Source organism: Platalea leucorodia (assembly GCF_965183815.1).
Source record: "Platalea leucorodia genome assembly, chromosome: 1".
Classification (NCBI taxonomy): domain Eukaryota; kingdom Metazoa; phylum Chordata; class Aves; order Pelecaniformes; family Threskiornithidae; genus Platalea; species Platalea leucorodia.
The window spans coordinates 134,768,507-134,783,525 of record NC_138823.1 but is presented as its reverse complement, the minus strand read 5'-3'; the positions used below and the strand labels follow the sequence as shown (position 1 = coordinate 134,783,525).

At 43.8% G+C, this 15,019-nt stretch overlaps 1 protein-coding gene across 1 annotated transcript in view; it reads left to right on the top strand.

Annotated features, from left to right (window-relative positions):
- HDAC9 (histone deacetylase 9) overlaps positions 1–15,019 on the top strand; it is a gene marked incomplete at its 3' end in the record, with an annotated part of 290,855 nt that overhangs the window by 267,488 nt on the left and 8,348 nt on the right. Inside the window, exon 27 of the mRNA XM_082329553.1 lies at positions 2,823–2,976. Within this exon, the coding sequence (XP_082185679.1) occupies positions 2,823–2,976 (154 nt within the window). The remainder of the gene's footprint in view (positions 1–2,822; positions 2,977–15,019) is intronic.

Here is a 15,019-nt window from a genome sequence, read left to right as displayed (position 1 = left end):
GTTTTGTGTGAATGAAACCAGCAGTATGCTTCATTCTTTCCCCTGAGCTCCACCAAGTTCTTCTCAATGAATGTAACAGGACCGGTAGAATTTCACATTCCAGTATAGCACAGCAGAAATGACATTTTCAGAGATGTGAGCAGTTTGAGGCAGATGCTTTTTGAGCTCATTTAATTGTCAATCCACAGCATACCTAGGGTTTCTAACAAAGCTCCTTTGCAGCTGCATGCTGTGATTGCCTCTCCGTTCCACAAGACTTTGTCTGCAAATCTTGTGGTTGAGCTGACATGCAAGCCCCGTATGTTTTGTGCACAACACATAAATGTTGTTCTTTATAAAAAGAAGCTTATAAAGCTGTTCTGCTTGTGTTTGTAAGGTACAGCTTTCTGACTTTAAAGAAAAATCTACCACTGCTTTTTCACAAGCATCAGAAAGCCCTCTTTGCATGAGGTACACGCTGCTACCTGGATGCTATTCCTAATTGGGACTGCTTTAAAATTTCCTCCCACAAACCACAAACACCCTGCCATGCACTGCCCTTCTCCAAGACCCTCCACTGCAGCATAGGTGCTGCCACCTGCTTCCTGGCCTGACTCTGCTCTCCCTCTTCATCGCTGAAGCCCCCCTCATAACACAATTCTCAATGCAGGGAAACAAGGAAAATCACAGATCACTTGGGAGTGAAGGGCAGTTGAATGGGCACAGAGAGCCCACTAATATGCTTGAATTGGCCCTGAGTTTTAGTGTTACAAGAAAGTCAGGATTCAGGGGGCAGCTGGTGTGTGAGCCTGTGTGTGAATGAACGAATGCGATGTAGCAATCCTCACTGATGCTGTTTTATTGTTGCTGCAGGAGAGCAGCACAGTGGTAGCTGGTTACTAATATTTTATTTTATGAATAAGAGCCCTTGAAAACTCCAGCAGTGAACATGGGTTCATTTCTTTTATAGGCAAGAGGGGGTATTATTCCCATGCCAACAGATTTGATTTTCTTGCACATCTGTTTCTGCAACAAAAACCCCACCCATTCTGCGAACATTTAGCTCATAAATTATAGGGTTTGAATTGGGTGTATATTGCAAAGACTGACTTTTGCACATATGATCTGTGAGAACATTGTGGAATGCTCATATAACTTTTTTGTTTGTTTTTAGTGTATTTTTTAATGAATAGAGAATATGGTCTCTGAGCACAGTAATAATAGAGAATATTTTTGTCTTGTTTTTATAAAATTTGCCAGGCTCCAATCATTGAGCCTACTGTTATGTACATAACTTTTTAGCTGTGTCTTTCATGCTTTTGGAGCAAAGCCAACCTCCTAACACTTAATCTCAACTTTGTAGGATACTTAATACACTTTACATTTTATCCCCAGAAGGTCCCTGTTATTTAAAGATTCTGCTAACTACTCAAACGTGCACACTATTAGAGTTCAAAGAAACATGCTGGCCATGCTCGTTGGTTGTTCTAGCACATTGACTTGGGCTTTCATCTTGCAATGATGTTTTTGAATAAAGACATTTTCAGGCTTTATTGACAGCTGCTTTCTCACTGGAGGGAAAAGTTCATCTTTCGAAAAGCCTGAAACTGTGTTGAGAGCTGTGTTACCAAAGAGGGAGTTTTCAGCAGCCTTTGTGCAGCACAGGCAGCACCACCGCTGGCCTGGTCTCCCAGCTGTCAAAGCCTCCAGCTACCCTCCGGATAAGCACCTCGACTCAGTCCACTGCCCAGCTGCCAAAATCCTCCTTTTAGCCCTTGGAAAAGTCCCCTACTTGATCCCCTCTCTTTCACAGCTGTTGAAACCCTCCGTCTAATTCCCAGATAAGTACCCTGACCCAACCTCTGCAGCAGCTGCTGGAAGCTTCTTGCTAAACACTGAACAAGCTCTGGTCCAGAGCTCCCAGCCTTCCCAAAGCTCCTAATTTCCAGGTGTCATCCACCTGGCAATTAGTGAGTACTTGGTGGATTACTGGACTGTAAGAAATACATATGTAAATTCTTACTGGTTCACCTGGTTACCACTAATCAACCTCTGTTTTTTAATAGGACTGCAGTAGCAGACCATTTTACATGTTGATGATGAGTGACCTACCATTATTATTTATGTTGCTCGAGAAGCTTCTTACTGTCTCTTCTGTTGCACGCAGAAAGCTGAGAATACTCAAGATTTTAATCCACTGCTGTGTTTTTACACAGCAAACCAGAAAGCTCTATTCCTTATGATATCTGGCAGCTTTCCAGCAGCAGCCAGTTCATATATGAAAGTTTTAAATAAATTATTGTTCTAGTATACGCCCTGAGGTTGGAGGAGAAAGAACATCCAGGACTAACAAACCTGATTGTTCTGGCAACATCACTTCAGTCCGAGCTGGCATTTCTGACTTTTTTCCTTTTCAATACAGTGCTGTGTGAGCACTTTGTACAACAATGTTCATTTTTCTAGTCCCATTTGCTGTATATGCATCAACTGTCTGCCATATCAGAGCTTCTAGGTATTAACCCTGCCCTGAACTCCCTTCACCTTGCGTAGATAAAGCCAATAGCTTGTCTGACAGTATGAGTTCATTAGCCTGTGTGTTACTCCTCCAGTTTATTACCTTCTGGGGAAGGGTGTGACACAGCCCTTGGAATGAAAGCACTTTCCAACTTGGCATTCTTAGGTTCAGAAATATACCTCTTCACTGCAGTCTGAAATTTCAACTGCACTGCTTACACCGCAGTGATTTTAAATTATAATCACCCAGTGTTGAACTAAGTGATTACTATGCTTGTACCACCATGCTAGCTAAAATTCCCATAAATTATTATGTGTGTTTTCCTTAGGCAAGTACTGGAAGTCAGTGGAGCCATACTCTGTGCCAGTGGATTGTGCTCTGGCTGAGTCTCAGAAACAAGAGAGGGAGGAGACAGAAACGGTATCTGCTATGGCCTCTCTTTCAGTGGATGTTGAGCAGTGTATCCCTCAGGAAGGCAGCAGGTAAGCATATACAATTATAGCAGAGAGCAAGGCTTTTGTTACAGTCACATGAGATGAAGATTGCTAGATTAAGGGTTGTTTCAAAATTATCTGCTAATTGAGGTACCTGGAATTTTTCATCCCTGGATGTGAGTGCTCTCCCTTGGCCACTGGAAGCGGAGGTATTCTAGGCTAACAGGGGTTTTTTTTGGTGTGTGTAATTCTTTACGAAGATTCATGATTAGTACAAGAACCTTGTTTTCTTCCCATGTCTAATGCTCTCCACTACATAAAGAGTGCACTATCCATATGCGGAAAATAGACATGATCAAGTGTAATCGACCATATTCTTCTCATTGGAAGCTATTCAAACCTGGTTTAGTTTTAATTTTCTAGGAAGGCATTTAACACACGGTCAGATAAATTTAATAAGGATGGACTTAAATCATTATTAAATGATATTAGGCAGACATAAAAGTTACTTCCCTGGAAGCAATGGAACGGTGCCAGTATAAAACTTAAAGCAATCCTGACCAGGATTAGGGCCAACATTTTCTGTGTACCAAGATGAAGGTAGACCAGCAATGAATGGGAAAGCTGTTTTTTCCAGCTTGTCAGCTGCTTTTTACATTAATGAAGATTGCTTTCAATTTCACAAATTGAGAAGATGATACAGTAACTGCTGTTGTGTTTTTTGCCAATTAGAGATGAAAAAAATTGACAGCCACTGAATACTGTGTCATCTACAAAACAGTTTTTCTTCAAAGAGTTGTTAGGAATCAGAAAAGCCACTCCAGAAGTTAGACCTGCAATTATAAAGGGGAGGAGGAAGTGGAGGGCAAAGAATCGGGTTAATGTGGGGTTGTCTACTGAGAAGCCACCTCAGGCTCATTCTACAAGGGTTTGGCCAATGTAGGGGATAGCTGAGAATAGGTTGGTAATGACTGTGGCACCTCAGAATGATATTTGTCCTCATGGTAAGACGTAGCCTACAAAGGCAGTTGCTATGAGTGTGAGTAGGAGGATGATTCCTGTGTTTCAGGTTTCTTTGTAGAGGTAAGAGCCATAGTAGAGTCCTCGTCCGATGTGGAGGTAGATGCAAATGAAGAAGAATGAGGCTCCGTTTGCATGTAGGTTGCGGATTAATCAACCGTACTGGACATTTCGACATGTGTGTGCGACGGATGAGAAGGCCAGAGTTGTGTCTGCGGTGTAGTGTATAGCGAGTAGGAGGCCTGTTAGGATTTGTGTTGCAAGACAGATGCCTAGGAGTGAGCCAAAGTTTCATCAAGCAGAGATGTTTGAGGGGGTGGGTAGGTCAATTAGGGAGTTGTTGATTATTTTTAGTAGGGGGTGGGATTTTCGGATATTGGGGGCCATTAATTTTGAGTCTTTGTGTTGATAGGATAATGAGGATGGATAGGGCAAATGATCCTAGGTAGGTTTTGATTAATCCTGTGTGAATAGTAGTTGAGGTTTTAGAGGCTATGAGTTGTAGATCTGCAAGCCCTTCGGGTCCTATTTTTTGAATCAGGACAGGTCGATTAGGTGTGAAGCAATTTTTTGTCCGCTGTTTAGGAGTTTTATGGAGTTGGTGCGGTGTATTAGGGGGTTAAAGTATCCTAGGGAGGCAGAAAAGTTTAAGTACGTATTTTGTTTTGGCTGGGTTAGTGAGTGGGTTAGGTTGGAGAGTTCTATTGCTATGATGATGCCTAGGACTGTGATGATGATGGCTGTGGTTTTTGTGAGTGTGGGTATGGTTATTGGAGGGGTTTTTGTGGGTGTGATGTAGGATGTAATGAGTAGGCCAGCTAGGATGCTGCCTAGAGCAAGGCGGGTGATAGGGTTGGTAACAGCGGGGTTGTTTTCATTTACTGGAGTGATTGCGGATACGCGGGTAAATCCTGTTTGAACTAGTAGGGTTATGCGGAGGCTGTAAGTTGCAGTGAAGGATGTTGCGAGGAGTGTTAGAAGGAGTGCTCAGGTATTTAGGTATGAGGTGTTTAGGTTTTCGATGATGAGGTCTTTTGAGTAAAATCCTGCTAGGAATGGAGTTCCTATTAGGGCAAGGTTACCAATAGTCAGGCAGGATGTAGTTGTTGGGAGTATTTTTTGCAGACTGCCTATTTTTCGGATGTCTTGTTCGCCGTTGAGGCTGTGGATGATTGATCCTGAGCAGAGAAATAGTATAGCTTTAAAGAAGGCGTGAGTTGAAATGTGGAGGAAGGCTAGTTGTGGAAGGTCTAGTCCAATTGTTACTATTATTAATCCGAGCTGGCTAGATGTGGAGAAGGCAATAATTTTTTTGATGTCATTTTGTGTAAGGGCGCATGTGGCGGCGAATAAGGTGGATAAGGCTCCTAAGCACAGGCATAGGGTGAGGGCAGTTTGGTTGTTGGTGAGTATGGGGTGTGTGCGGATGAGTAGGAAAATTCCTGCTACTACTATAGTGCTGGAGTGGAGTAGGGCGGAGACTGGGGTTGGACCTTCTATGGCGGCTGGGAGTCATGGATGTAGTCCGAATTGGGCTGATTTTCCTGTGGCGGCGAGGATAAGGCCTAATAGGGGGAGTGTTGGGGTCTGGGTTGGGGAGAATGCTTGTTGTATTTCTCAGGTGTTTGTTGTTGAGGCGAGTCATGCTATGCTTAGGATGAGGCCAATATCTCCGATACGGTTGTAGAGCACGGCTTGAAGTGCAGCTGTGTTAGCTTCTGCTCGTCCCTGTCATCAGCCGATTAGCAAAAATGATATGATCCCGACGCCTTCTCATCCAATGAATAGTAGGAATATATTGTTAGCGATGGTTAGGGTTAATATAGCGATTAGAAATATTAGGAGGTAAAGGAAAAATTTTGTGACATGGGGTTCGGAGCTTATGTATCATGTTGCGAATTGGAGGATAGATCACGTTACAAATAGTGCGATGGGGAAGAATATTATGGAGTATTGGTCTATTTTAAGGCTAATGGGAATTTTAAAGTTTGTAAGGAATTTTCATTCTCAGTGTGAGATGATACTTTCTGTGCCTGAGTACATGTAGAGTGTTATTGGTACTAGACTTGTTATAAAGGCGGTTTTAACAGTGCGCGTGATGGTGGTTGGAGAGTTTTGGAAGTTTTTTGACAGTAGTGGAAGTAGTGTGGGGGTGAGGATAATTGTTAGTGTGAGGAGTATAGAGGTGTTGAGGAGAAGTGCTGTCTCCATTACTTTTACTTGGACTTGCACCAAGATATGTGGCTCCTAAGACCAATGGATTGCTCTTATCCTTTAAAAGTAAGGGGGCTGAGGTTTTAGACTCAGATACAAGAGTTAGCAGTTCTTGTTGGTTGAACCTCCCCTCGGCAGGTAAGAAGAGTTTAACTTCTATTTTTAGAATCACAGTCTAATGTTTGGGTTGAAACTATACTTGCATAGAGGAGTTCCGGAGATTAATTCTGGCTTTAGGATGAGGAGCAGTAAGGGGAGGATGTGAAGGACTATTAGGAGGTGCTCTCGTGTGTTTGAGCTTTGGATAGATGTAATGTGGGTTGGGAGGGTTCCTCGTTGGGTTGTTAGTAATATAAATAGGGTGTATGAAGCAGTTAGTAGTGTTGCTGTTCCGGTTAGGATGATTGTGAAGGCTGATCAGTTGAATAGTGCGATTATGATAGTTAGTTCAGCTATTAGGTTTGTTGTGGGTGGTAGTGCTATGTTTGTAAGGTTAGCCAGGAGCCATCAGGTTGCTATAAGTGGTAAGAGGGGTTGGAGGCCTCGAGTTAATAGTAGGATTCGGCTGTGGGTACGTTCGTAGTTTGTATTAGCTAGGCAGAATAGTATTGAGGATGTTAGGCCGTGGGAGATTATGAGGATTATTGCTCCTGAAAATGATCAGTGGGTTTGGATTATGCCTGCAGCAATAACTAGGCCTATGTGGCTTACGGAGGAGTATGCGATGAGCGATTTTAAATCGGTTTGGCGGAGGCAGATTGAGCTAGTTATTAGTGCTCCTCATAAGGCTAGAGTGAGGAATGGGTAGTGTAGTTGGTTAGAGAGGGGGCCTATTAGGAGTGTGAGTCGTATGATGCCGTACCCTCCTAATTTAAGGAGTAGTGCGGCAAGTAGTATAGATCCTGCGATTGGGGCCTCTACGTGGGCTTTTGGCAGTCATAGATGAAGGCCGTATAGTGGTGCTTTTACTATAAATGCCATTAGTAGGGCTAGGCCTGATAGCATGCCTGTTCAGGAGTTGGTAAGTGTTGGGTGGGCTAGTTTTAATATTGTTAGGTGTAAGGTGCCGGTTTGGGCATGTAGGTGTAGGATTGTGATTAGTAGTGGGAGGGAGCTGATGAGGGTGTAGAATAGGAGGTAGATGCCTGCACTTAGGCGTTCTGGTTGATTTCCTCATCGTGTAATTAAGATTAGGGTGGGGATGAGGGTTGCTTCGAATGAGATGTAGAATAGTATGAGTTCTGTGGCTGAAAATGCTAGAAGGATAAATGGTTGGATTGTGATGAGTGTTACAATAAAGATTCGTTTTCGTACAAGTGGTTCGTGTTGGAGGTGGTTTTGGCTAGCTATAATTATAAGGGGTAGTAGTCAACAAGATAAGACCAGTAGGGGTGATGAGATTTGATCAATGCTGGTTCATTGGGTTAGATCTTTGTGGGGGTAGTAAGTTGGTTGGAGTCAATGTAGACTGAGAGTAGCGATTAGGAGGCTATGTGAGGTAGTGTTTGTCCATAGGAGCTTTTGGGGGGATATAAGGGCTGTGGGGAGAAGTATGATCGTTGGAATGATAATTTTTAACATTGTAGGAGGTTTAAGTTGTGTAAGTGGTCGGAACCATGAGTTCGGGTGGAGGCTACTAATATTGCTAGGCCTGTGCCTGCTTCGCAAGCTGAGAATGAGAGTATGAGTACTGGTATCAGGGCGAAGGATGGTGCTTGGTTTTGGATGGGTCAGATTGATAGGGCGATGTACATGGATAGCATTATGCTTTCTAAGCATAGGAGGGCAGAGATTAGGTGGGTTCGGTGGAATGCTAGGCCTAGGCCACTTAGGGTGAAGGCCGAGTAGAAGCTTAGGTGTGAGAGTGTCATAAAGAAAGTCATAAGGTTAGATTATGATTTGTTGAGTCGAAATCAACTGTCTTAGTTAGACTAACTTTCTATTTATTCTGCTCATTCTAGGCCTCCTTGAGTTCATTCGTAGGCTAGTCCTAGGGTAAGCAGAATGATGATGGCAGAGGTTCAGGTTAGGGTTGTGGTGGGGGATTGAAGTTGGATGGCTCAGGGGAGTGGGAGTAGGAGTGCGATTTCTAGGTCGAATAGTAAGAATAGGATTGCTACTGAGGAAGAAACGGATTGAGAATGGGAGTCGGGCAGATCCAAGGGGGTCGAAGCCACACTCATATGGGGATAGTTTTTCTGAGTCTGGGTTGGTTTGGGCAAGCCAGAAGTTTAGTGAGGTTAGGATGATGGTTAGGATGAATGATAGTGTGAGTATAAATGTGATTATGTTGATTGCCTTTCTCTGGGGTTACACCAGATTTTAGAGATTGGAAGTCAATTGTAATGTATATACTAGAAAGGCAGGATCCTCATCAGTAGATGGTTATATAGAGGAATAATCAGATAACGTCTACAAAGTGTCAGTATCAGGCTGCAGCTTCGAATCCGAAGTGGTGGTTAGATGTAAAGTGGAATTTAATTAATCGTAAGAGGCAGACTGATAGGAAGGAGGACCCGATAATTACATGGAGTCCGTGGAATCCTGTTGCAACGAAGAAAGTTGAGCCGTATACACCGTCAGCGATTGAGAATGGTGCTTCGTAGTATTCTGTTGCTTGTAGGGCTGTAAAGTAGAATCCTAGCAGAATTGTTAGGGTTAGTGCGTGGATTGCTTGTTTTCGATTACTTTCTGTGATGCTGTGGTGTGCTCATGTTACGGTAACACCTGATGCTAGGAGGATGGCTGTATTTAGTAGTGGTACTTCTAGAGGGTTGAGGGGTTTGATTCCGGTTGGGGGTCACTGTCCACCTAGTTCTGGAGTGGGGACTAAGCTGGAGTGGAAGAAGGCTCAGAAGAAGCCTAGGAAGAAGAATGCTTCGGATGTGATGAAGAGGATTATTCCGTATCGTAGGCCTTTTTGGACTGTGGGGGTATGGTGGCCTTGGAATGTGCTTTCTCGTACGATGTCTCGTCATCATTGGAGCATGACTAAAATCATGGAAAGTAATCCTAGGGATAGGAGTTGTGAGGAGTTGTGGTGGAATCATATGATTAATCCTGAGGTAGTGAGTAGGGCAGCGATTGCCCCAAAGATGGGTCAGGGGCTTGGGTCTACTATATGGTAGGAGTGTGCTTGGTGGGCCATTAGATGTTTTCTTGTAAGTACAGGCTTAATAAGAGGACGAAGACGTAAGCTTGGATTATGGCTACTGCTACTTCTAGGATTGTGAGCAGTAATAGGATTGATGCGGTTAGGATGGATACTGTGGGCATAAGAGGGAGAAGGGCTGTGGTGGCTGTGGAGATAAGTTGAATGAGCAGGTGTCCTGCTGTAAGGTTTGCTGTGAGGCGAACACCTAGTGCTAGCGGGCGGATGAGTAGGCTAGTAGTTTCGATTAGGATTAGGGCGGGGATTAGTAGTGTGGGGGTTCCTTCTGGTAGTAGGTGCCCTAGAGAAATTGAGGGTTGGTTTCGTAAGCCTGTGAGGAGGGTGGCTAGTCAAAGTGGGAAGGCTAGTGCTATGTTTATGGATAGTTGTGTTGTGGGGGTGAAGGTATATGGAAGTAGTCCTAGCAGGTTGATTATAAGTAGTAGTATTATTAGTGATGTTAGGATTAGGGCTCATTTGTGTCCAGCTTTGTTTAGTGGTATTATTAGTTGTTTAGTGATTAGGTGAAGAAATCATAGTTGGAGTGTAGAAAGGCGGTTAGTGATCCATCGATTGCCTGGTGTTGGAAGTAGTAGGGCGGGGAATAGTATTGAGAGTAGGATTAGGGGGATTCCTAAGAGGCACGGGCTTGTAAACTGGTCGAAGAAGCTTAGGTTCATGGTCAAGTTCAGGAGGTGGTTTTGAGGGTTATTGTAATCTTATTGGAAGGATGGTTGGTGGTAGTAAAGTGTAGTAGTTTGGGTTGGATAATCAGGGAGAAGATTAACCATGACGTCAGTATGATGGAGAATCAGGGAGCAGGGTTGAGCTGTGGCATATCATTAAGGAGGGGTGGGTGTGTCCTCTTTCTCTAGCTTAAAAGGCTAGTGCTGTTACATAGCTTCTTAATGATTAAGATGATAGTAATGAGGATCAGTTCTCGAAGTGTGTGAGGGGAGTAGATTCTACTACGATTGGCATATAGCTGTGGTTAGCTCCGCAGATTTCTGAGCATTGGCCGTAGAATACTCCTGGTCGAGTAGTGATGAATGATGTTTGGTTTAGTCGTCCTGGAATAGCATCGGTTTTTACCCCTAATGAGGGGACTGCTCATGAGTGTAGGACGTCGTCAGCGGTAATAATGATGCGGATGGGGGATTCTATAGGGATAACAACGCGGTGGTCTACTTCTAGTAGTCGGAAGTGTCCTTGTGGGAGTTCTGTTGTAGGAATTATATATGAGTCGAATGTTAGATCTTTGAAGTCTGTGTATTCGTATGATCAGTATCATTGATGGCCGATAGCTTTTAAGGTTAGGTCGGGTTCGTCAATTTCGTCTATTATGTATAGAATTTGGAGGGACGGTAGGGCAAGTAGAATGAGGACGATGGCTGGTAGGATTGTTCAGATCAGTTCAACTTCTTGAGCATCAACGGTGTTTGAGGATAGTTTTTCTATTAGTATAAGTGCTAAGAGATAGAGGACCAGGCTACAGATTGCTAGGGCGACTATTAGAGCATGATCGTGAAATTCTACGAGTTCTTCTATGATGGGGGATGAGGCGTCTTGGAATCCGAATTGTGAGTGGTTGGCCACGTGAGATGTACAGGGTTTTCACTTGTGATTTAATCTTGACAAGATTATGTAATTAGTTTACTAACATCTCATAAGAAAGAAGCATGAGTGGTTTAATGCGGTTGGCTTGAAACCAGCGTGTGAGGGTTCGACTCCTTCCTTTCTTGTACTTGGACGAAGGCTGGTTCTTCGAAGGTGTGGTATGGAGGTGGGCAGCCATGGATTCATTCGATGTTGGTGGTGGTTAATTCTGGTTGTGAGACTTTTCGTTTTGATGCAAAGGCTTCTCAGATGATAAATATTAGTATGATAACGGCTGTTATTGAGATTAGCGAGCCGATGGATGACATGGTGTTTCATAGAGTGTAGGCATCTGGGTAGTCCGAATATCGTCGGGGCATACCTGCTAGACCTAGGAAGTGCTGGGGGAAGAAGGTTAGGTTTACGCCTGTGAATATAACTCCAAAGTGGGCCTTAGCTCATGTGGGGTGTAGGGTGTATCCGGTAAATAGTGGGAATCAGTGGGTGAATCCAGCTAGGATAGCAAATACAGCTCCTATTGATAAGACATAGTGGAAGTGTGCTACTACATAGTATGTGTCATGTAGGGCAATATCTAGTGAGGAGTTTGCGAGGACGATTCCTGTTAACCCACCGATAGTGAATAGGAAGATGAAGCCTAGGGCTCATAGTATTGGTGGGTCTCATTTAATAGTTCCTCCGTGTAGGGTAGCTAGTCAGCTAAAGACTTTGATACCTGTTGGGATGGCAATGATTATGGTAGCTGATGTGAAATATGCTCGGGTGTCTACGTCTATTCCGACGGTAAATATGTGGTGGGCTCAGACAATAAAGCCTAGGAATCCAATAGATAGTATTGCTCATACTATTCCTATGTAGCCGAATGGCTCTTTTTTACCTGCATAATATGCTACTACGTGTGAAATGATTCCAAAGCCAGGTAGGATTAGAATGTAAACTTCTGGGTGGCCAAAGAATCAAAATAGATGTTGGTATAAGACAGGGTCTCCTCCTCCAGCTGGGTCGAAGAATGTAGTGTTTAGATTTCGGTCTGTTAGTAGCATAGTGATGCCAGCAGCAAGGACTGGTAGTGAGAGCAGTAGCAGGACGGCAGTGATTAGGACTGATCAAACGAATAGGGGTGTTTGGTATTGTGAAAGGGCTGGTGGTTTTATGTTGATGGCGGTTGTGATAAAGTTGATTGCCCCTAAGATGGATGATACACCTGCTAGGTGAAGTGAGAAGATAGCCAGGTCAACTGAGGCCCCAGCATGGGCAAGGTTGCCAGCGAGTGGTGGATATACAGTTCATCCTGTGCCTGCTCCTGCTTCTACTGTAGAAGAGGCTAGAAGAAGCAGGAATGAGGGGGGTAGTAATCAGAAACTTATGTTGTTTATGCGTGGAATGCTATGTCGGGTGCACCAATTATAAGTGGTACTAGTCAGTTGCCAAATCCGCCAATTATGATTGGTATTACTATGAAGAAGATTATTACGAAGGCATGGGCTGTGACGATTACGTTATAGATTTGGTCGTCTCCTAGGAGTGTTCCTGGTTGGCCTAGTTCTGCACGGATAAGTAGGCTGAGTGCGGTTCCAACTATGCCAGCTCATGCGCCGAAAATTAGGTACAGTGTGCCAATGTCTTTGTGGTTGGTGGAGAATAATCATCGGTTAATGAAGGTCACAGGTAAGATGGCCGAGTGTTGAGGCGTTAGGCTGTAGTCCTTTTTACAGAGGTTTGATTCCTCTTCTTATCGACTCTGTAGTGAAATTCATGTTGAGTTGCAAGCTCATTGATGTATACTAATCGTGTACCGGAGTCTGGTAGATGGAGGCCTGTGGGTTTGGGCATCTAGCTGTTAACTAGAATTTTGTGGGATCGAGGCCCACCCGTCTAGGTAAGGCCCCCCCCTAGCTTAATTAAAGCGTCTGGGTTGCATTCAGGAGATGTAGGTTAGTGCCCTACGGGTCTTAGCAGAAACTAAGAGGGTTTAGCTCTTATTTAAGGCTTTGAAGGCCTTCGGTTTGTGTTATCCTAAGTTTCTTAGATCATGGTAAGGATTATAGGGGAGAGAGGTAAGAGTGAGATAGACAGTGAGGTAAGTACGGCAATTGGAGTAATTGTTGGTTTATCAATGTGCCATTGTTTTATGTGGTTTGTGGTGTTGGGGGGAAGTGTGATTGTTGAGTAGTATGCGAGGCGGAGGTAGAAGAATAGTCCTAGTAGTGAGAGTATAGTGATGATTGTGGCTGCTGTGGTTATTTCTTGTTTGGTAAGTTCTTGAATGATAAGCCATTTGGGTAAGAAACCGGTTAGTGGGGGGAGGCCTGCTAGGGAGAGTAAGTGAGTATGAGGGTTGCGTTTAGTATGGGGGTTTTTGTTCAAGAGGTTATTAGTGTTGGCAGGTTCAGGGTTTTTGTTACATTGAGGGTAAGGAATACGGTGGTAGTTATTAGGGAGTACAGGTAGAAAGTTAGTAGTGTAAGTTTGGGGTTGTAGATGATGATGATAGCCATTCAACCAAGGTGAGAAATTGATGAGAAGGCTAGAATTTTTCGGGTTTGTGTTTGGTTTAGGCCTATTCAACCTCCTAAGGCGGTTGAGGTAATAGCCATGGTGACTAACAGTGTTGGGTTGAGAGAGTGGGATGTTAGGAAGAGAATAGTGATTGGTGGGAATTTTATTACTGTTGATAGTAGAAGGGCTGTAGTTAGGGATGAGCCTTGAAGAACTTCGGGGAATCAGAAATGGAATGGCACCAGTCCTAGTTTTATTGCAATTGCTGCGGTTAGTAGGAGGGATGATGTTGGGTGATTTAGTTGAGTGATGTCTCATTGGCCTGTAAATCAGGCATTGGTTATGCTCGAAAAGAGGACTAATGCTGAGGCAGCTGCTTGGACTAGAAAGTATTTGATTGCTGCTTCAACAGCTCGTGGGTGATGGGATTTCGAAATTAGGGGAATGATGGCGAGGGTGTTAATTTCTAGTCCAGTTCATGCTATTATTCAGTGGCTGCTTGAGATGGTGATGGTGGTTCCTAGTATTAGGCTTAGAGAGGATATTAGTTGTGCATGGGGGTTCATTAGTAGGGGAAGGAGTTAAACCATCATTTTCGGGGTATGGGCCCGATAGCTTTGTTAGCTGACCTTACTAGGAAATAATATAATGGAAGTATGAAGAGTTTTGATCTCTTTTGTGTAGGTTCGACTCCTACTTTTCTAAGTGCTTCTTAGGAAATGAGAGGGCTGGTATACCTCTATGTTCACTTTATCATAGTGACCCTTTAATGTTCAGGCACATTTCCTTAGGACATGTTTTCTTAAATAAGGAGGCAGGCCTGCGTAGCAGATTGGTATGCTAGTGTGTCAGAGGCATAATGCTAATGTTAGGGGTAGAAAGTTTTTTCAGAGTAGGTGCATGAGCTGATCGTAGCGGAATCGTGGGTAGGAGGCACGGATTCATAAGAAGCCCGAGGAGAGGAGTAAAACTTTTGTAGCTAGGACCACTGGAAATACTTCTGGAGGTAGGTTGAGTGAGCTTGGACTTAGGAATAGGATGGTGGTTAATGTGTTTATTAGTATGATGTTTGCATACTCAGCTAGAAAGAATAGGGCGAATGGTCCTGCAGCATATTCTACGTTGAATCCTGAGACTAGTTCAGATTCTCCCTCTGTGAGGTCAAATGGGGCACGGTTTGTTTCGGCAAGAGTAGAGATATATCATATTATTGCGAGGGGTCAGGAGGAAAAAATGAGGTATAGTGGTTCTTGGGTAGTGGCAAGGGTGTTCAAGGTGTAATTCCCGCTTAATATAATTACAGACAGGAGGATGATAGCTAGTGTTACCTCGTAGGAAATGGTTTGTGCTACTGCTCGTAGGGCCCCGATTAAGGCGTACTTTGAGTTTGAGGCTCATCCTGATCACAGGATTGAGTAAACTGCTAGGCTTGATATGGCGAGAAGGAATAGTAGGCCTAGATTTAGGTCGGCAAGAGAGAACGGGAGGGGAAGGGGGATTCAGATTGTAAGTGCTAGGAGTAGAGCTAATATTGGTGTTATGAGGAAGAGAAGTGGAGAGGAGGTGGAAGGGCGAATCGGTTCTTTGATA